The sequence below is a fragment of the Perna viridis genome, chromosome 9, assembly GCF_037379345.1.
Source record: "Perna viridis isolate PV_CMFRI_1.1 ecotype Kerala chromosome 9, ASM3737934v1, whole genome shotgun sequence".
In the NCBI taxonomy this organism is placed as follows: Eukaryota; Metazoa; Mollusca; class Bivalvia; order Mytilida; family Mytilidae; genus Perna; species Perna viridis.
This window is the reverse complement of record NC_142453.1, coordinates 34267617-34291267: the sequence shown is the minus strand read 5'-3', so window position 1 is coordinate 34291267 and position 23651 is coordinate 34267617. Positions and strand designations below refer to the sequence as shown.

At 31.5% G+C, this 23651-nt stretch overlaps 1 protein-coding gene across 2 annotated transcripts; it reads left to right on the top strand.

Moving 5' to 3' along the window:
* Positions 1 to 11751: 11751 nt before the first annotated feature.
* On the top strand, positions 11752 to 23078 carry LOC148607938 (uncharacterized). 2 transcript variants are annotated; one of them, XM_088546598.1, is made up of 5 exons: positions 11752 to 11883; positions 13408 to 14272; positions 16296 to 16378; positions 16877 to 16976; positions 21632 to 23078. In XM_088546598.1, the coding sequence occupies exons 2-5, from the start codon at positions 14071 to 14073 to the stop codon at positions 21781 to 21783; spliced, it is 537 nt and encodes a 178-aa protein (XP_088402724.1). In that variant the 5' UTR covers positions 11752 to 11883; positions 13408 to 14070; the 3' UTR covers positions 21784 to 23078. The 2 variants fall into 2 exon arrangements, with proteins under 2 accessions (XP_088402724.1, XP_088402723.1); XM_088546597.1 differs by having other exon boundaries at positions 11779 to 12015.
* The last annotated feature ends 573 nt before the right edge of the window (positions 23079 to 23651 follow it).

Here is a 23651-nt window from a genome sequence, read left to right as displayed (position 1 = left end):
ATTCCTCAGAGCTATTTTTGATCACCATTTATGATCACTATTTATTATCATTATGGTTGTTGTATTAGGGAAGGAAACTGCTACCGTATTTGTATACTTGTTTGTTATATCATCGAGGATTCTGTCTGATGAAAAAAAACCAAATACATTATTCTGTATTGATGGTTGCAGATTGCGAAAAAAATTGATGTTTCAGGAAACACAAAAATAAATATTTTTAAAGGGATTTGACGACAACTGGTAATACAAAATCAATAACATTTTTTTAGTAGTAATACGTACAAAGGGTAATCAAGGGAACCATTGTTATAGCGGTACTCAAAAGAATGTAATCCAGGGACAAAGACCGTACATGGAAAACAGACATACACAACAAAAGAGCATTAAGTAACTAACATCATACATAAAAAGTAGCAAAAGCAAATGAGCAACTCGGACTCCACTAAAACACTTGGAGCATGGGCCAGGTGCACCGGTAGGGTAAGCGTCACGACATAATTATTACAATGCTAACGTATGTTAATCTTGTATTTTAGTTGCTTTTACAAGCCATAATGCCAGATAAATTTTGAACTTCAAATGACGATATGATTTAGAACTATTTACTGACAGCGCTGGGGAACAAAACGTAGATTTAAGAATCTATTCTAATGGGAAATGAGTGCATTGTATCTTGCCTAGGGAATGATTGGAAATGATCTTCAACGTAATATGTCCTTCCTTGCACTTTTTCCGTGGTCATTGCACTCCATTTATGGGGCGAAGATCTTAAAAATAACAAGGTACTATTCAGAATAGACAATCATCAAAGGACAGTATTTTTATGAGCCTCTTTAGACGCATGGTTCTAGTGATGTTAAAATAAAATATTTGAATAAAAGCTGAACATATATCAGGGTCTTAAAACGCTATGAGCGATGCTATTTCTCGTTGTTAGTGGGAAATTTTCTAAAAGATAAATCTGAAGATATGTATTTATTACAGCCCAGGTTATAAGGTTCTGGCTATATTATCATAGTAGAGCAGGTTAGGAAAGCTAAGGAAACTTAATTAATTCAAATATTAAAAACGTATGGATTAAAAGGTTCACTCAAGATTACCAGAGGAACCCACTTCACATGTGTTACCAAATGGGAGTGTTGCTCACTTTTGATCACAGAGGGAGCAGGTTTATCAGTGCAAGACGGAAAATAAGTATTTTTCCCACTCTGTAGAACAGGTAGTGTATGCACAGGGAGGGCACGTCATCTCTGATTACAAGAGGTACACTAGCATACCAGGAAACGTTTAACATAAGTTGCTTGTTTGGTTTTCCAGAGTCTTAACAAAATTTGTGCTGTGGCCGTATATCCTTCCACTCAAAAGAATGTTGATTAAAATTGACGATTTCATTTTGTAATAAATATTTAACATCTCCTTTTCATTTATCGTTCGTTACATAGTTATAAATGAAACTTTCCTTGTGAAAAGAGCGTTTTACTTTTCTTAACAAATATTTAGGGACTCTGAGAACTGATTGAACATGAAAACCTCTGCAAATAAGTTTTGCGTGCTTTGCTTTTTTATGCAATAACAGAAAGATACAAAAAAACTTATTCAATGATATATGATTAATATCTTTAACAGCACCTGTGTATGGAGTGTTCATATCACAACTCATACGTTATGTCATATACTTATATTTATATTTGTCGGCGTCTCATGTTTTGCGCACATTCCGTTCATGACTGTTAACTATCAACAGAATCACTAAAACCTACAGATCATTGCTTATTTCTTTTCTGAGAATGTGTCCCCCTCCAAGAAAACCTAGCGGTGGCAATTTTTTTGGAAATTATGCATTACAAATTCCTATACAGCAAGAAGCTTGTTTTACCTGCATATAATTATAATTAAATACATTGATAATCCATAACACATTAATACTAAGAAGAAAATGAAGTAAATCTCTGTTGTCGAAAAGATAGGAAAAAGATCGGTAAACAATGTAACTATAAAGAAAGACTTCCATTATAGATTTTGTTTAAGTGATCATGTCGTAATATTAAAAATGATGTTCATACGAATATAACTAACGTATTTTACATATTGTATCTTGATATAATTAGAGTGTGGTGTTTTCAAAGAAATCATGTTCAAATATGGTTTTAAATGTAACAAAGAACCAGCTGATTACAGGATATTATACAGGTGCATGAATAAAACTTCGTAACATATGTTGCGCCTTTTTTTGCATATAGTACCAATATGTAGTTACACATGTATTTATTTTATTATTAGTTAGACCTTTCATTTCAGTCAGATATTTATTGCACATGTACAAAGACGAGCAATTTATCGATAGATGCTTTATCAAATAATTTTTTAATTATGACTTAAAATCATATAATTTTACAGTGAATGGTTAACAAACTAATGCATATATCGACAATTGCAGACTCAAAAGAGAATTTCGTTTATTGACATAATCACCTTATAAGTTGGCAACTGTGGTTAAAGAGAGACAATCGTGGTTTATTTCATTGGGCAAATACTAATAGCTTGAGATACGTACATTATGTCAATAGATGATACTACTGTTTCTCTTATTTATCCAGCCAGTAGAATTGAAATCCTTGACCATCATTTGCTATTTGCTATGTTAAAGTATATTGTTAAGTTTTAATTGTAATCTTGTGATTTTGTTCTTCAGTATGTTTTAACTTGTGTTTATGTTAAGTCAACACATGAATATCACCATTAAAACATCAATGACTGTCTTTTACTGATATGTTTTATGCCTAAGGTGACTACTGTAGTCATATGGAGGTTTTAATATTTTCGCTTATGCAACGGATATTGGACTGAAATCAGACTGTCAGTGGTACAAAAGTCATTGGTTAATATGTTCTCTTCACCTTTGGTTTATTCTTATGTTACTTAAGTATATAAGAGCAACTCTTTCGCTGCACGTGTGTATTATGATATTTAAGTGCCAGCTGCCTTCTGCCCTGTAGTGTGAGGATTCCTTTGTCGTTCATTGAAAATCAAAGAGTGGCTTTGAGTTACTTTCATTGGGGTTCTTGTCTCTGTGACATATTTACCATATCTATTCGCAATATATTTTTGTATATCGTTAGGTTTATTTGTGATTTACGTTGTTTTTTTTATGTTTTTGTATTTTTTTGTATTTTTTGTTTTTCTTTTTTGTTTTTTGGTTTTTTTTATCAAATGGCATCCTCTCGTTTGAATCATTGGTAATATCTACATTTTCGAGTAAAATCACATCACATTGGTAGCAGTATGAGGATGTTATGCTGTTAAGACAAAATAAAACAAAATTGGATTGAACATTTTGTATGAATGTTAATACGTGTTATTATTTAGATAGTAGTAATTTATCGAATGATTCTATGTGGAAACTTCACTAATACACATTTTGAATTTAATTCGGTAATTTCACTCTTGGAATTCACAAGACGAATATAATTTTGCCGATCACAAAATATAAAATTAACGTTAAAATAACAAAACAATGGAGGAAATCTACAGAATAAATGAGATAACAATTTTTCCTGAATAGCTTCTGGAACAGGTTATGTCATCACTACAGAAGATGGTCGTCATCATGAACTCGTGGAGCGTTATGGTGTATCCATCTGCACCATGAAAACTGATTTATTCAACGGGCCATAGTTTTCCTTTCCTCGTTTGTTTAACCCGGACTTGACTTTTTATGAGCAATTCGGCGGGTGTTTCTAGAAAAGCACAGGACGCTTACCCTACCGGTGCACCTGGTCCATGCTCCCAGTTTTTAGTGGCGTCCGAGTTGTTCATTTGCTTTTGTTACTTTGTATGTATAATTTTAGTTACTTTATGTTCTTTGTGTATGTCTGTTTTCCATGTCTGGTCTTTATACCGGGATTACATTCTTTTGATTACCGCTATAACCTTGGTTCCCTTGATTACTCTTATATCACTGGTTCCAAGAACGTTTGAAGATTAATTCGTACACGGAACAAGGTTTATTCAAGTATATGAACTTTTTAATGTCTGATTTTAGATTCCGAACTGCCAGGTTACATAGTTAGTGATAATCAGCTTTTAGAACACAAAACAAAAGTACTATTTCATTAAATGTACAGTTCCATTATGGGTTTGACCGATAGGATGTTTATATTTCATTTTTGTTCGGTATGTACAGTGTTCTTCCTTTATTGTTTTAAGGTAAAGAACGCTTAGACTACCAATAACTCACATAAATGCGGATTTTTTTCCCTTGGGGATTCATGATTGCTTTACCTACTTATATTCAACTAAAGTAATAAGGATAGAACCTGTTAGAAGATGCCAGTTCAACATCTACCACATAGCACGGATGCGCAACCTATATTAAACGTTCATGAGAAAACAACTCAGATATCCGGAAAACTTACATCAATAATATAAAAAGGTATAAATGACAATTTGGTAAGTAAAGTATAAATGTACCATTGTAGAGAGATATTCATTCTTACATTACAGACACAAATGGTGGTTACATGTAAGTATAAATTACTGGTAACAACTTGTGCTAAGAGTCTATTACTCTCATCTGCTTCATATTTAGATCTTAATCTGTACATACTTGTATTGATAAGGACATGTTTACATTTCATTTTTGTTCGGTATGTACAGTGTTCTTCCTTTATTGTTTTAAGGTAAAGAACGCTTAGACTACCGATAACTCACATAAATGCGGATTTTTTCCCTTGGGGATTCATGATTGCTTTACCTACTTATATTCACCTTAAGTAATAAGGATGGAACATGTTAGAAGATGCCAATACAACATCTACCACGGATGCGCAACCTATATTAAACGTTCATGAGAAAACAACTCAGGTATCGGGAAAACTTACATCAATAACATAAAAAAACTTCACATCAAGGATCTCAGCTAAATTTAACAACCAACCCTATTTCAAAATTGATATAACAGCAACCATTGCCTATTGGTTCCATGAAGTAAAGAGTTAATATATGGCTTACATTGGTACTTGTGTCTCCTGAAAGATCAATCAAGTTCTAAAGAGAATCGAGATTGAAATAACAACTTCACTTTCCATTATCACATATACTTAATTGGTACAAGATTAAATCCTGGCTAATTGCTTTTACGAAATTCACATTATCTGTAATATTAATGGCAAATTATGTCCAAATAAAGCTTAACCAGAGAATAACATTACATACTAAATATATTATTAACGACAATGAAATGGTACGATACATTGCACATGGATCTTTTATTAAGTATACCTCCTCTGTTTATGTTTGAGTTTCATTGTAATGGACGCACTTATCTACCTGGCCCATCAGATGCCACTTCCGGATTTTTTTTGTCGTGGGAGTTCAATTTGAAAGTGCTTTAGGTTTTTCGTCATTTCTGATGGTATTTTATACTTTTAGTGGTTTAAATGTAATATCGTATTTCATATTATCGTTCACATCATGTGTATGAATCTATGTTACATTTTTTCCCGTTTTTGCAATGCCTTTATTTTGGACTTGACTTGATTATGGATCCAATTAGTGTTCGGTAATGTTGTTGTTACTCTTATTAAGCTATAAATCTCTGAGTTGTCCTTCCATTTGGTACTTGCTGTCGATATATATAACACTATTGCGGAAGTCTTCAGTATTTACACTTCAATATAATTTCATTGCATTGTAATTATTTTGTTTATCTTTCTGTGATATCTATACAAGTTTTATCCTACCTATGCACATAAATTTCCGATGAACTAAAAACATCAATTGACTTGAAATAAATTCGAATCCACAGCAATGTTTGCTCTCTGATATATTTATACTTCAAACGCAAATTAAAAACAAATATCAATTTTCAGTAAACAGAGAAACCGCCAATCTTAAACTTCAAATACAAGTCTTTCATGGCAGCAGCATCATATTCAAATTACATATTACACTTTGATTCAAATTGTACAGCCCGGTAAACTATCCATAGCAATAAAACTTGTACTTAATGCACGGATTGGTACAATAATAAAATTCATACTTACAAATTTGTGAAATTGGGTTTGCAAAAACATCGACTCAACATTTTGTAAGATAAATAAATGGAATCAAGGTTAGAGCAGTAATCTAGTATGGTTTCCACCATAAAATGTCTGTAGTCACGAATTAAATCTTGTGCAACGTAATCTTGTTCAAGAAACCAGAAATTGTAAGAAATCGAACATGGTATCAAAAGTATGCATAGTGACGGCAAGCCCTGTCAAAACATTTAAATTGTAATATGAAACCTCCATACGCAGGTGCTGCAAGTATGTTGCCACAGCTGAAAGGAAAGTTGACAATACGGAATGAGAATTCATCGCGTTTGTCGTATAGTTTTTCCTATATTATCGATATCTAAGTGTTTGTAAAGAAATGCATAAAGCTGATTTCAAAGTGACCTTTATCTTAATTTCTTTGAGATAGTTGCGATGATTGTTTTAAGCTAAAATATTATCCATATAGTGCAAACTGTGATCAGAAAATTTTTCTTAACGATGTCTTTTCTATAAGGTAAGAGTTGCTTTAAAGTCAGCCACATAATAGTGAATGGGTAGATCAGCGAGTAGTGTAGCAAAATATTCTCTCACCGAAATGTCGACCGTCTGTGGACAAAACGTGTTCACCATACTGGACAAATATGTTCGATATAAAGTTCTATCAATTTGACATCTTTTATCGGTATATTTAAATTATGATTTGAAACTGTTTTACGGAATATCAGACTATGCAGAATCTTTACATGAACAAAGTGCCAGGTATTGATACGGTGTTCCATCTCTTTAATAAGTAACGACAATGTCAAACGCTTTTTCGGAATTTTAACTGAGTATAGGGATTAACAGTATAAAGGGTTAAAAAATCGATGATGTTTTATTGAGATTTCAAAGAAGATTATTAGAAAGAATTAATAGTTTTAAACTTTCTCTTTTCTGAGAGGGTGGTAGCAGTATAGTTCTTACTACTGTTAGTATTTTCTATATCTACCTCCGACACTTAACTTAAGATTTAATGTGGCTTGCAGACAAAAAATGTTGTGTTGGGATATATATCATGTATCGTAGACATTGTTTTTGGCTACATCGGGATCTTTGAAAGCTTATGTAGCATTAAAACTCGTTGACCTATTTAGAACTCTTATATAATTCAAGATTAAGGACCTCATAGCTTTCATCCACTTTGACAGCAAATCAAGCTCATGTTCTCGTTTTATCCATTTTTTGGCTTAATCCTCTACATCATCCATAAGTTACAATTTCATTTTATTTAGTGAAAATCGCAATATTTTGTCTAAGACCTTTACATTACGGAAACACCAAAGAGGCGTCACCCTTAATTCATATTTCAAGACAATAAGACAAGGAAAAGCTATATACAGAAACCGACAGAAACTTCCTATAAACGATAATTTAATGAACAAACAGGTTTCCACTAACATAAGTCCGGTTTTTTTTTTTTTTTTGGATATGCGCCGATCGTTTTTCGTTCAGGTACTTTCAATGACATCAACCGGGGTGGTGAGGAAATTCAGGTAAGGGGGCGTAGATTTTGGAGAAAAATCGACTTTTAGGGGGCGTATTCTGGGTCCTTTCCATATGAATTCGCGCATATATACAATACAGTTCTTAACCTTATGCTGTTGATAAAAACAAGTTGTATTTGATTTAACGAAGAAACGATTATAATAATTATTTCGGTTGGTCATAAAATTAAAATAGGACAACTCGGGACATTTAGGTTTCGGAACAAAAACATAAGATTAATCCGTTTTTGGGTATATTAGGGCGTTCTTAATTAGAAATGCAATATTTGTTGTATTGTGTTCACGGTTTGGTGTCGTGTTGTACAATTTGACCTTTTGTTGACCATGCCTTTCTTTTGTCAACAGGTTTTGCATCGTTTCAACCTGTTACTTCTGTCTTTTATCTCTTTACATTTACTGGTTGTAATTCCAATTCTACACATTACGCTTTGTTCGTGCGGTACTGACCTTTAATGAACATCTATAAACTATGAAAATAGCTATAAAAGTTTGTTACTAAACTGCGATAAAATTGCTATCAGCAATAATAACAATATTGAAATCTAAGTCTGTTTGTATTCATATATAACAAGCTGTCAAATAGAACATCTATACATTTCTATATCACTGCGATCAACTTCCTGAGAGTAACCTGGCTATACTCATGTAGTGAAGAGTAAGATCAATTCTAGCGATATTCCTTAGAGGCTTTCATTAATCTTCATTAGGAACACAATAGCAGAGTAGATCCACAGAATACATAATTTATAGATCAGCAAGTGACATCCAATACTAAATGATATTTTGCTCTCAGAGAAAAATTCATATTTCCACTGTTATATTACAGCGATTGCGTATTAACTTTATAAGGTAGGTAAACATTTCACGATTTCGAAATTTTACATTACAACGTTCTAAAATTATATTATACTTTAAATGTATTCACTATTAGTTGTGTGTGTGTTTTTTTTTTTTTGTTTTCTGTTTTTTGTTTTTTTAAATTATTTTTAATTATACATAAATGTGTCTTTATTTTAGTTGTGTTCCCATAGAATTTTTTTACACTAATCGAATAACAGATAACGATAAGTTTATGTTTCTTGTTGTTTCGTCGGTCTGTAATGTTTGTCTTGCCAGTCATCGTAATCAATGGTATGGGGTGCATTCATTTTTACCAATTTTCAGCCTTGATATTCAGAAATAAACGGCTTACCAAGTAAAAACACTTATAAGTATATTTTATAACATCCTTCACGTATCAAAATGAATTCATAATGTATCGTTTCTATGCAATTTCTAAAGACATTTTGAGGTTTGCATGTCTTTTTGTGCATTCTGATATATTGCTTACTTGCATCTACAAACTAAATGTAATGTCAAAAATTGTCCTAATGCTTTAGGTTTTCATAGATCATAGAATGGATATCAAGGTTACCTGTACATACATGTATATTTCGCCACAAAAAATACCGAAGCGTCAGCATTGAGATCATTCAAATACGTAAAAATCCAGAAATGTCCTAAATGCGAATCCATGATAAATGACGGTCTACCCACACAATAAAACGTATCGAATAAAAAAAATAACAGGAAAAAAAATAGACCAGAATGAAAAGAAGGGAAACAATTTATTTATTTGATAATTTTGTCACCATTTTGCATAATAATATCCATATTTTTGCATGAATGAATATCCCCAAACGGTTATGTTTTCTAATTTAAAACATTTTTCTTAATTTTCTGCAACATCAGTATAATATTGATATTAAAATTTTTTTCAGGACCGAATTTTCTCTTTGTTCTGTATATATGTTTGTTTGATCATTTGTCTTTTGTTGTCTGTTTCTTCTGTTTTCTGTATATTGTGATTATTTAACAGATTGTATGCCATGGAGGTTTGTATATAATTATGTTTTAAGCTAATTTTGATCGAAATTTCAAACAAAAACGTAAATAAACATGACATAATATTAAATCAATTACTTTGTCATTATCTGATTTATTTTGTAAATAAACTTAATTATTCAAGTAAATCTAATCGATTCGATTTGTTGTGAAGAATTGGCAGTGTTTGACATAGTACAGAAACCTGATAGTATTGTTAGCCTGTAGACATCTTTATAGAGTTTCAAGATTCGCCTTTCATTTATACTAAGCATGTGAATTATCTAGCTTTTGTCTGACACCGGATATTAACTTCCAGTTCTGTCAATTAAAATGGCTTGACACGATAAAAGCTAATTTTCCCTGAAAAACACGAAATGTGTTTTCCGACAACATTAAAATGCATTACCAAAGGTTTTATCAATATTCTATAAGGTGAATCGATATCCATACTGTCAAGTACACATCTTCCTGTGGTGGTATAATGTTTTAATGTAACCGTAAAAGCGTAAAAATCGTTTAGATCAAAATATACTTGCCAAAACATACAAAGTTTATTCGATTCATAATGAAATGGTTTCTTTGTATGTGTTTTAATACATAAGACTGCCTGAAAGGGAATTAGGAAAGATCCTAGGCAAGCGCTATGCAAGATAAAGGGGTAAATGTCAGCCCTTAGAAAGAAGTGCCAGACACTAAATAATCATATAAATAAGTAACTAAGTCCCTATAGACTTTGTCGGGTCCATTGCTATAATTGCTTGTTGAAGACCTGTGGTGGTGCATTTGCTACGTTTTTACCAAATCCGTTCTTATTTCTATTATTTAATCTAATGCATCAGAAGTTAAACAGACCTTGTTGATTAGTTTATATCTAGAACGTACAACAGTACAAAACATTTATATTGTTGCATAAAGCAATCGCATACCGGCTGACAAGGAAATGTTTGTGCACGTACACTGTTGGGGATTACCCTTATTGTAGTGTTTACCACTGCAGAAAATTGTCAACGAATTTAAGCACAATACATAAAAAACGTATGTTTTAGGTGTAACTATTTTGGAATGAATTATTTTGTTGTTTGTCATAACGATTTTTATTAAAACTTAATTATTCACGTATATAAGCACAAGCAAATACAATATACACATTTACATACAAACTCATGGTAGCATTCGGAAAGAAGCTAGATAGCTGATACAAAGTTCGGTTGTAAACTTGCAAGAATATTCTTATAAATAAGATGCATGTGGAATGATTTTCATTATTGACTAGTGAATAAGACAAACGAATAGAAAAACAAAAATGGAAATACAGAATTAGTGAAGAAATGCAGTACATGGAAGTGAAGCATTTATAAACCTTTTACTTTTTGATAATAAACTTCTGAACTATAAGAAAAACTTCTACATTTTGTTCAGCATTTAGAATATTTGAGCCATACAATGCGTTTACAGTAATAGGTACATCAAGTTCCATAGAACATATTATTTCATTTCGTAATAAAGTACATTTGGGACAAAAGAGCAAAAATGGGAAGTTGGTTCAAAATGACCACAGGTGCAATTAGGGGAATTAACGACGTTACGACTGAATAGATGTTCATTGAGTGAAGCACTGTATATTTGCAGTCAGGCATGTGATAATTGCCCTAGTCGTGTACCAATAAAGTAAATAATTTTAATGATGATTTTATCATTGTAATAGCTCAGAAGACAAAATTATGTAGCATTTTTATTTATTTTTTTTTAGCCATAAATAAATTTCCGTCCCTCTTTTTGTAGAAACCAATATTGTAAGGTAAGGGGATAATATTGGGTTGCAGTGTAGATCCGACAGCTCCTATTTACTTCATACAAAGCCAAATTCTGTTCACTTAAATTCATTTGAACGAGCTTCTCACGAAATGCACATGAACTTCACATACATTTAACATGAATTTCACGTGAAAGCTCGATTCAGCCGAATTCCATTTGAACTCAGCCACAAGTTTAATTAATTGGTTCAAAGCAAGTGGAAACAGATGTTAAATAATGCTGTCTGTGTACCATTGCTCATAATACACGTACAATGCTGTACAAATCGGAAGTTTTATTAAAAGATTAAGTGATCTCCTAAACATAAAACATATAATATTTGTAATCGGCATTGACTTTGATTTTTTTTCTTAAAACGTATATTACCACAGTTATTCCGTTCAATATTCTGTTCATTCAAATTGTTGCCCCTAGTAATGACTGAAAAGATTTATAGTAAAATCGATATCATATTCAATGTATCTATGCATATTATATCATTATATATCATTAAACAGCTGTAGTGTATTTGATGGATGCCTTAAAGAATAATTGACTTGATTAAAGAGCAAACTAATATTCCACGTTTAGAACCTTAAGAAGGGCAGATCAATTATACTTCACGTGGCATTTAAAGACAGGTAAAATATGTACACTATTTGAATCTTCATTCCGAACTTGTGATTGCAAAATGTTGTAAAAAGAAATGGCGGTAGTGGTTTAAAATAGAATATTCCTCTAGTTCGGAGCTTCTTTTGAATACTAATTAACAGGTAAAATATTTAGTACATCATTATTTTACATGTGTTGAAAAGATGTGGAGGAAAAAAACACATGATTTTTAAATTGGATAAACATTTTTGAGCATTTTTTCACGGAAAGATGATTGGAACAAATTAATAAGATTTCTTTCTTATTTCAGTATAATCTATTTAAAAATCCCAAGTTTCGACGATTATCTTAAATGCAAGTTCGGTGACTATGATTTTTGAATTAATATACTAGAAAATGTTTATGGAACAACTTTTCCTGAAAGAAGATATATAACGTAAAACTGGTACAGCTCTTGAATGGTAAAAACTGTCAACTTACATCATATACCACCCGATTCCCTATTACACATTGTTCCCATCCAAATTCAAAATCGAACATTCTCTATTTCCAACATAAAATTTTCCGCCATAAAATCCCCATTACTTATCATATACTTGCATTATCAAATTAAATTTTCGATTTTTAACTAGGAAAACATTGACATAATATACTAAGCATTTACAATAATAGGTTTGGCAAGATTCGATGTGACCATGTAGATGACAAAAATTCTAAATAGGAATTCATTCCGTAATGTCTTATGGACAGAAACAATTGCAAAGTGTGAGCAAATACAATATGGACATGATCAAAGAGAACCTAATAATACTAAACATTAATAACAGCAAATGGCAATTTAGAATATTTTACTTTCAAAAACCTTAAAACCTTATAAAAAAAACTCATGCCACATGTCATTGTACTATATCGAGATTCAGAAAAGAACACAAGATTTGCAGAATATTCAAAGTATGTAATACTGTGACTTTCGAAATATTATTTTCAAACTAAAGATATTACAATGATAAAACCCGAATTGATGGTTTTACCAATGCAAAGGCGAATTTTTGTCGCCATGTATGACAAATCTTCTTTCAACACGCGCAAAAAAAACTGAATGTCTCATCTCAATTTGCCTATTTAAACATTAGACAGTTTTTAGTGGAGTCTGAGTTGGTCATTTGTATGTATTATTTTGGTTATTTTATGTTATTTGTTTTGTATGCGTCTGTTTCCATGTCTGGTCTTTGTCGCTGAATAACGTTCTTTTGATCTCGGCAGGAACCTTGGTTCCCTTGATTACTCTTTCCAAAACAATTTGAGAGTTCAAATATATCCCACGTGCCACTCTTCTTTATTCTCGCCACAGGAACGTACTCAATTTTATTATTTCTCATTATGCAAAATCTGCTTTACAAACTCTTTCCAACATTTTCAGATAAACAATCAAACTCCTTTACAAGAAAACGTTCTGAAAGTTTCTAATTTCCGATCACTATATCTTATAATCTGTAATCTGTATGTATCCAACAAAGAATCTGTTAGTATTGACACGTTAGACTCTCTTTCAGCCTGCAGATGACAGCCAATTCTGACAGCTTTCAGAACCCATCACCTTACAATATGCCCTCAAGGATAATCTAGTCTGTGGTACTGTCAGTTTTAACCAGTATACGGTATTGGATATTTCTATCTCGTATCAATTCTGGGGATTCTACAACCATATTCAGTAATTAAATCAAAATAACGTGATCAGATACACCACAGAATGAATAAAGGAAGCTAATTAACTGAAAGGAGAGGAAAATTGTCTTTACACTTTGTCATTATTGGAGTCTTCTAGAGCTATTTTGAGACTTCATTGAAATATATAACTTTACCTTTGTGAGTCATTCTTGTGTATTGAAGGAGAAAATGTTTAAGGTATACTTTTAATGGAGCTTCGGCAGCCGTCATAATAGAGGTAAATGATCGATCGAATTCCGCCTTTTACTCTTATAGTAAAAGCGCTGGATAGTCTATCATTTAGAAACTGTAATAACAGTATCTTTGAAGTTTATTCCTATGTGGAAATTTCTGGAAACCTAACAAGTTTAATTGTGTTGGATTATTTTTCAATACTTGCACATAAGATACATTAGAAGGATTAAACAGCTTAGAAATCAATGTTCATGAATTGCGTATTATTAAACTATTAGCAAAATAAATGCCAGTATATTAAATATATAAGAGATATGTTTGCGACAAAATCATCGTCGCCATACCCAGAACGCAAGAAGAAACCTCGTTTAAAATTCGCCTGGAATAAAAACAAAGCTATAGACTATGATAACTGTCGGCAAATAGACTTTTTCATACAAGATGTGATAGAAAAGGCAAAAGAAGATTATCGCCGAGTATATATGGATATAAACGGACAGTGCAATAATGCAACAGGTAGGTATTATATGGCAGCCTTTCATTTATCTCCTTTTCAGGGTGTTTATATTCATAATGGTGTTTGTCCCTTCGTTTGTCCACAATATGTTTTGTTACTCTTTTCCCAATAACAACATGATATTTTGACAGAAACTGTAAGTGTACCATGTCGTAGAATTTAATTTAGACAGAAGCGATATTGACTTATGTTTGGCGATTTGGTCCATATTTTGACCATAAAGTATTTGGCAGTAGAATTCGGACTATCCGTTAATGAGCGTATGAGTGTAATCATAATACTTGTCACCATATGAATATTAATGTATACATAAGGGTGATTTGTAGGGAAATTAACTTAAATTAGTTTATCTTTATACACATATATATCAAAGCGTTTATTTATACTCCCTCTGAATGGAGTAGAAAGTTGTCCTATTTTCAAATTCATGCAAGGGTAGAGATTGAATTGTTCAAAACCAATTTTCAATATGTTGTCAATGAGATTTATATCTTTAACATTATTCAGCTTAATTTGCAAAACCTGTGGTCGCTTTCACATAAAAGTGAAGTTGTAGAATAAGGCATAGGTTATGAAGTTGCAATTTAGAAAAAAAACATGACGCCATTATTTACGACCAATTTTACACTTTTTATTCACAACATTCATATCTCTCAGGTTTACAAGCACGTGTCCTCCACACACTGTCATGTTTGTAACTTCGTCTTAGACTGTTTTTTTTTTATGATAGATAGTACTTGCAGTAATCAAACTCGTCCTTAGTAAATTACTACTTTTTCTGTTGAACCAGAAAATCTAGGAAACATGTAATGTTCACTCTTTATCGCACTTTATCACATAGGAAATCTGGCTTTTTAAGGTGCACTCCATCTAATGATCATGCAAAATGTGATTCATGGTTTGAAAGCTTACATATTTTGTTTAAATTTGATATTTTGTGTAAATATCTAAACAAACTAACCAGACAGTAACACGTGGCTTTTCATATAATCCTTGTTCATAAGAATTATAAAGTATATAGAAAGTACTGTAGAATTCACCATAAAGGGAGATAATTCTATAAATGTCATTAAAATTTGATAATTGGGGTTGTTGTCGGTCTGATATTTTTACCATACCTATTCTCGTTTTATAAATAGAACCAGTTGGATTTTCAAAGTGAATTGATCCTAAGAGCAAACCAATTGGAATAAACAATTGAACATTTTATCATAACGACCTATAAAGCTACTCAATAACAATAAGTATGTTTTTTTTTTTTTGTTTTTTTTTTTTTTTTGTTTGTTTTGTTTTGTTTTTTTTTGTTTTTTTGGTGTATCACAAATTATAGAATTTGCATAATTCTTTCTCAAACTGCTACTTAAAATGAATTACTCTTTTGAATATTTTTGTGAAGCATTCTGGGACTATAATTTACTTTCGTTTGATCGATGACACGATATAAAAAAAATGATCATAATTATATCAATATCATTCAAAAAGTTTGCGTATACTGTATGGATAATTTCAATCTGCTTGTTTTTTTTACAATATTTTAATTACCCTACAGGTTTATTGGTTCTTTCCAAACAGTACTTAAGTGACTAATATTTACTATTTAATAACAAGGTCATTTTAATATTAAATTTATTGTCCATTGCTGTTGTTTGAAATTTTGATCTATTTTGAATTATTGTCGTGCACTCTCTGGTGGCTTAAAATTCTTATTACGTCTGATTTGTCTGTTCGTGGGAGGCCAAGGATTAGATTCAAAAATTGTTAAATTCTTGTCGACGGTTGAAGTAAAAGAATATTTTAAGATATAAGAATACTTTTGAAAACATATTACCGTGTTTGTCTAATGCACAAAATTGACTATAGTTTTTTTTGGGGGATAAAACTGGCACCTTCTCACTTTAACGAAAGCAAGAGTCTGTATCAAAATCAGGCTTTTCTTTTTCCTTGAAGGTATGACATCCTGTAATCATATACATTTTCTAATATTTGTTCCGATATTGAACTCAATGAATGTATTCTTATCAGATATGATAGACAGTACTGATTCTGATAATTGCTGCCTCCAGGAGGAAGCACTGCACATAGGAAACAGACAATCTGATAATGAGGTAAGCTATATGACGACAACATGCATTTATTGTACAGTTTACACGTAAAGAGTTACGGTGCATCTGTTCCATGTTTCATTGTTTTTCCTATATCAATCAACCGGTTGTAACAGACCACCATTCATATCAATACCGTCAGCATAAAGTCCCAAAGGAAAGCAAACATGTCGAGATGAACATTTTAACACCAATTTGTTTTACACTGCATATAGGTTTCAACGATACTTCCTATTATATGATATCGAGTAGGCCCACTGATAAGAAATGCTTCACTAAGAAGTTTTTTGCTGACTATTAACATTTTTCATACATATCTGCAGTAAGAAAATGTCTTCATTGACATTGTCGTAAATTTGGTTATCGCAATGTATTTTCCAAATTACTACTAACATCACAATAAATTTTATGCTAGCGATTCTTGACTTTTGTGAATTAATTTGGGATATATAACCACTGGGTATATGGTTATGCTTTTCTAATAACTTCATATTTTACTAGGGTCAATCAGCATTTGGTATTTCAAAAACTTGTAGATTCAGTGAACCTAGTAAACGAATAACCAGACAAGACGAAACAGTAGTTGAAATGAAAGCTTTAGGTAAGTAAACAGGCAATTTTGTTTTTAAATACTTGCATTCACTTCAATATTTGATGAATTAGTAATGATGACGTTCTGCAAAGACAAAATTTGTGGCGTTTTACGGTGTTTAATACATTTCACCAGGTACATTGTGTATGTCTAGCTATGATAGTATGGCTAATGAGACCGAAGGAATAAAAACACTCGGGTCAATTTTTACATGGTATAAATTGATACTTTGTGATCTTTTAATGTTGTCTTTGAAGATTGAGATCAATACAGTTTAGACAGATAACACGTGATTGTTATTTGCTGGTTTTTTTTGTTTTGTTTTGTTTTGTTTTGTTTTGTTTTTTTGTTTTGTTTTTTTTTTTTGTTTTTTTTGTTTTGTAAATTTAATTTTGGCTTGATATAAATTAAATGGATTCAATATCTACACAATCTCATCTACATTCATTCTTGTTAACAAACAATTTACAATCAGAGTCTCAAGTGAAAATTAAATAGAGAACTCCATGTCTGACATTAATAGTTTGTTTGAAAAGAACCAATGTTAAGCTTCATTTAAGTGGTAGAATTATGCAATACAAAGTTCAGACTTTAAGCATGCCTACTTATTCCAAATCACTGCCTTAATTTCCGATGCTTACTTTCTGGTCACAAGTATTCCTATATTTCTCGTTAATCAGATCTATACTTTATCACGACTCACATCGAAGCGTCCATACTTTTGTACAACGTTTACAAGTCTTGCTGAAATTCATGCAGACGTAGTTATAAAAGCACAAGTCATTCTTCCAAGTTATAAAAATATTTTTCATAGACGTTGAGTACATTTCCATATAAAAGTTGAAATAAATATATTGACGGGCGGCACGCGGTGCTTTTTAATTTGTTATTTAATGTGCTTGTTTGAATTATCATATAAAAGGATAACAATAATAACAGACAACGAACTTGTATATTACTAGATAATCTTTTATAACCAATTTTTTAGTGTTCTTTTTTATATCTTTCATGACTAAAACCTTTTTTTTGTAAGTAAGAAGAGCTGAAAGGTATCAAAGATAGTATTTGGTATATCATCTAAAAATAAACAAAAATCCGCAATAGTTTCTATGTGTTCTTCAACGAATTTTTTTCTACAACAAAACCATTGAAAGGAATATTCACATATAGTTATTCTGACACGAGCTGTCTTCCTTATACACAGTGAGTTCAAAATAAAAATATATCAGAAGGAAAAGTGCCACCATTAAAAAAGCTTCAAATTACTGAAAAGGAATGTTAAAAAATAAATGCAAATACACACAATTCATTGTGGGTAATCAATCTCTATTATGTGACACTTGATATTTATATGGTGTTGTACTAACAAGCTGCTTATCATACCGTAAATGTTACAACAATCGTAGCACCAAATAAAACAGTAATTAATTAATCTTGCACAATTCACTTGATACGACGTATAAAAAAATGTTTGCAAAAGTGGTATTTTCCTTGGGCTACTCCGTTTCAACAAAAGTAAAAGTAAACCAACTATAAAAATATCAAATGATGAAGAAATACACACATATAAACAATAGTAGTAACAAATCAATAAAAAAATATAACAACAAAATCAATGCACCAACACAATTATAAATAAACTTAAAAGTAAACCGTTAATTTTGAATCTGTAAAGAGAATCACATTACTTTGTGATAAAAAACGGTAACTGTGATTATCTGGAACCCCCCAAATTATAAAATGCTAACGAACAAATAAATTGTTTATTCTGATAAAGTGATAGCTCTTTAAGACCGTTTCATAAATAATTACATTTTCATGTTGGAGCAGCTTTATACATTTCTTTTCCATTATGGTTATTGTTTAGTAAAAGTGTCTTCTTTTTAAGGAGGTAGACCTAGGGTAAGGGACGCATTTCTTAAAAATCATTGGAATGTTTGTATTCAGCAAATTACATCAATCTTAAGTAAGCATCTAATTAACTTGGATTAATTTTATTCTACTTCAGACGAAAGCTTGAGAGGCTTTGGTGAAACTGAATATGATACAAACATTTCATTGATTTCATGAGTAATGTCCCTTACCCTAGGTCTATCTCCTTCATATCTAATTAGAACACTCTGTAATATTTAAATTTAATGTAAAGCTTTGTTATTCGTCTCAATAATAAGTTTATAAAAGAACTATTTGCTGTACATACGTCAACGACCTTTTCTGAATTGACAAAGCAAGAACAAAGAGACAGTAGTAAGATGCATCATGAATCTAAATAAATTTAGGTAAAACAAATGAAAATAAACAGTTTCAAATCCAGCAATAACTGGCCCACTAACACTGATTCGCTTGCTTATGTATTGTCAATAACTATTCTACGAGGAAGAGCATCATAAACAGAACAAATATGTTGCAATTGATTAGTTGAACAAAGAAAATATAAAGCATGAAAGTTGGAAAGACTAGATTTATTTCAATGATCGATTGTGGATCATGAAGTAATTCAATTGATTTATGTCTTAGGAATGTCATGATGATTAGTCGTGGATTTACTCTTCTGTTAAGGAAGTAGATAAAAATCACTCCTTTGTGAAAAACAAATTCGATTGGCTTTGTTTTTGGTTCTGTTGTTCGTGTTAACATTGCTATATGGAAATAGAGTTTTCACCACAAATTACCTTGAGCATACTAAGTGGGCGTTATTTACGAAATTTCAAGGCTTGTTTTATAATACTTTGATGTATTGTTTGTTTTTTTTAAAACCACCCATTTCGAAAATGAACATAATACACTCAATTAAAATTCAAAATAAAACACTTAATGGCGGCAATGTGTTTTCAAATAATTACTGAAATCAATTCACTCTAGGAAGACACTGGAGAAACACATTTTCATTTTGAATAAATTTATTATTAAATATGTGATTTTATTAACCGAAAACTATAAGAAAGTCATATGTTTCTCCTAACAAATTATTACATGCCTTTTAATATTACACACATACATTTTGTCAACTTGACCTCCGTTTTTTTGAAAAACCATGGCGAACTTTTATTTACTTTCAAAACTGATATTGCAAAACGTTCGTACATAAGAGTCCTTGTCTATCATCGGTAATGGACTACACACATATATGTTTAACAAAAACAAAATTAAAGGACCTCAATTAAACTATGTCGGTTATGATAATCATTTTGTTTGCATTTTGATTGTCAACTGGGTGTAAGATATGTGGTGGTACATTTAAGTTTATTGTGATTGCTTAATAAGCATCAACTGTGTAAAATTGTACCATCAACAACTTGAGAATTTTGAGAGAGTGATCAAGGGAACCAAGGTTATAGCGGTAGTCAAAAGAATGTAATCCAGGGACAAAGACCAGACATGGAAAACAGACATACACAACAAAGAACATAAAGTAACTAAAATCATACATACAAAGTAACAAAAATAAATGAGCAACTCGGAATCCACTAAAAACTGGGAGCATGGACCAGGTGCACCGGTAGGGTAAGCGTCCTCTGCTTTTCTAGAAGCACCCGCCGAGTTCCTCATAAAAGTCAAGTCGGGGGTAGACAAACGAGGGAAGGAAAACTATGGCCCGTTGAATAAATCAGTTTTCATGGTGCAGATGGATACACCATAACGATCCACGAGTTCATGATAACGACCATAAAACTTCTATAGTGATGACTTCAATCTTGTAGCAACATAACCCTGTTCCAGAAGCCTATTTGTTAGAGTTCTAGCGCGATACAAAAAGTCTGCGTAGTTTCGGCAAGCTCTGAGGAAATCCTTTTACCCACCACCAACCCCTTCATGCCACACAAGATACAAGTGTTTATACCGAGCATCGCAATCGAGGGTAACGACATACTTCAAGCAAACCGGGAGAGGTATCTTGATCCAGTGCGCTTAACTGTTGTTTTCAAATGGACAACCCTTGACCTATCCTATATCGCCATTTTCAGCTATTGTCCCTTTTTTCAATGATTTAACAAAAATAAGAAAAGTGTATGAAAGCGATGCTCGGTTATTGGCTCTGCCTAACTCAGATAATGTCAGAAATGTTTCTATAATGGTAATGTATTTCTGTATGTTTTGATCTTGTCTCATTGTTATATTTATGCTTGTTAGGCCTTTTTGGATTGTCACCTTTTTTGTAAGCTGAAAGTTTGTTTTAGGAAGTTAACAATTTGTTTTCTAAATGCTTTATTTATGAGTTAGCTCCCTCTGTTTGTAAATGATGTTTGGCGTCATTTTTGTCATAAATGAGATTCTGACTATTACCACTATTATCTTTATTATAGCCTATAAAAAATAAGACATCTCATGTGTGTGTTTTCATGTCATAAATGTTATTATATAGGAATTACTTTTTTGTGACGACAGAAAATTGAATGTGACGTCTTTTGACAAAGAAAAACATAGTGTCTTGTAAATACAATATCAAAGACCATGTTTTTAATGTTTCGTAAACACTATTAAAACTTTGTTTAATTTTGTCAATTCAAGATAAAAGTATTATAATCATTTGAGAAGAACAAATACGAGTTTCAGGTATTGACAATAGCAAATATCACGAGATGAAACCAGTAAGATGTATGAAATACATGCATCCTTACATCAATGTGGTTTTACGATGTGGTTGCATATTGTTTATGTTTCAGATAGAAGAAATTATCAAGGGGAGCGGAAACCACTAATTGACAAGCAAGACAGTCGCCACTGCTGTTCCCAAGAAAACATATGCTCACGAATATTTGTGGTGTTGACATGTTACCAATGTCGATGTTTACAAAATATATTTCGTGATGGTTGAATTAACTTTAGATACAACATGTCAAATGAAATTAAGTTCACATGGCAAAAACGATCCCCATATTGTGTTTTTTTTCATACAAATACTTAAATGGTTATTTGGATTTTCCTATTAGAGTGATGTGGAGTTATCCTTCTTGTACTATATATTATCAAAAAGTTTCGTACAAAATCTATGCAACCTGCGATATTGTAAATTGCTTTTTGTCTGGTTTAGATATTATATTTGTTATTAATTACAATGCATTGTGGGTACTATTGGGACGATTATGTATTCCTTGGGTCAGTTGACTTAATTTTACAAAATAAATGGCTAAAACTATAAAATGTATGAGTCATATACATTATTTTGTCTACAGTCAAGCGACTTCACTACAATTGACATATTCACAAAACGCTTTTATCAATGCAAAATGCCATTGTGCATGTTTTGACGTTATTGAGAATAAATAATAAAAGCTACAACTACATTTAGCAGCATGACATCTAAACATCTTTAAATTGTTCAACAAAGTAACGTAGACTTGCTTCAATGTAAACATTACTATGCTTGCACGGTTGCGAAAACTTACGACTGTATGTTTTTTATATTTGTATGTAGACAAGAACCAATTTACGATATGGTAGGTTGCATAGATTGGTATACATGTGTGTCTAAAAGAATATTTGTTATTTTGCGATGTGAATATTAAAGAGGTCAATGTTGAATATATGAATCATGTAAGAGGAAGGAACATTAAACCATTGTATCGGCGAGCATTAGAAAAATAGGTTCGATTGGAAGGATAATTTCATTGTTTTGGCTGATTACTTTAGTTTGATATGTTCTGTTAATTGGAATGACGACACTCTAATCTGTTAAATCGATTTAGAAAGTAGGTGGTTGGACTTTCATTAATCATTACAAAGTGACCAACCAGTATATTAGCAGACAATCATAGACAATCAAACGTTAGGATTTCGATAGTTCTATAGATAAGATTTAACAAACAACAAACGTACTTATGATTACACAAAAGTATCAAGGTAGAATAACATTATTATTTTACTTGAATTAGAAAATGTGACCCTGACATAAGATTCGAAGCATTACTACTTAAATTGTTACATAAAATGTGAAATATAAACACAATAATCTTCTCGATTTGTTGTATTATTTGAAACTTATATCGTTGCTAGTTGATGTGTTTACACATTCGCAAAAATAAAAAAAATTAAAAAAAACAGAAACTGTGGAATACTCATCCATTGTCTTTGACATTATAAACTACATATAATAAAGCCAATACAATTATACCTTTATAACCTTTGAATAATATTAACCATGGACAGAATAATTACATTTCATCATTTTTTATTATGTAAAACTGTTATATATGCTAGTTGATGTGTTTACACATTCACAAAAATAAAAAAACAAACAAAAATATAATAACTATGGACAGAATAATTACATTTCATCATTTTTATGCTTCATTATTTTACTGGTGATGAGTGGATATTTTATTCGTTATCAATAAAATCCGTAAAGATTGTATAAATGGATGTTCACATAAATTATGAAGCTGGCAAGATTTTTGTTTAATGCTAGAAAAACAAAATAAAAATCAATAACGAAGTTTGCAACAAGGGTTCCCGGAACATCTTTGACAAACAAACAAGGCCGGGAACACTAATAGGGCAACGGAGAACACAACTTACCCAAACACACACACAGAAAGAAGCAAATCAACATATAATGTAAAAGGTAAAGTTCACAGTAAAAATGCAAACAAGAAGAAGAGATCGGCAGCAATGTTATTATGGTAAAACCAATTCAAAAAACGATTATCCATTATGCAGAAACACACACCTAAACAACTGCAACAG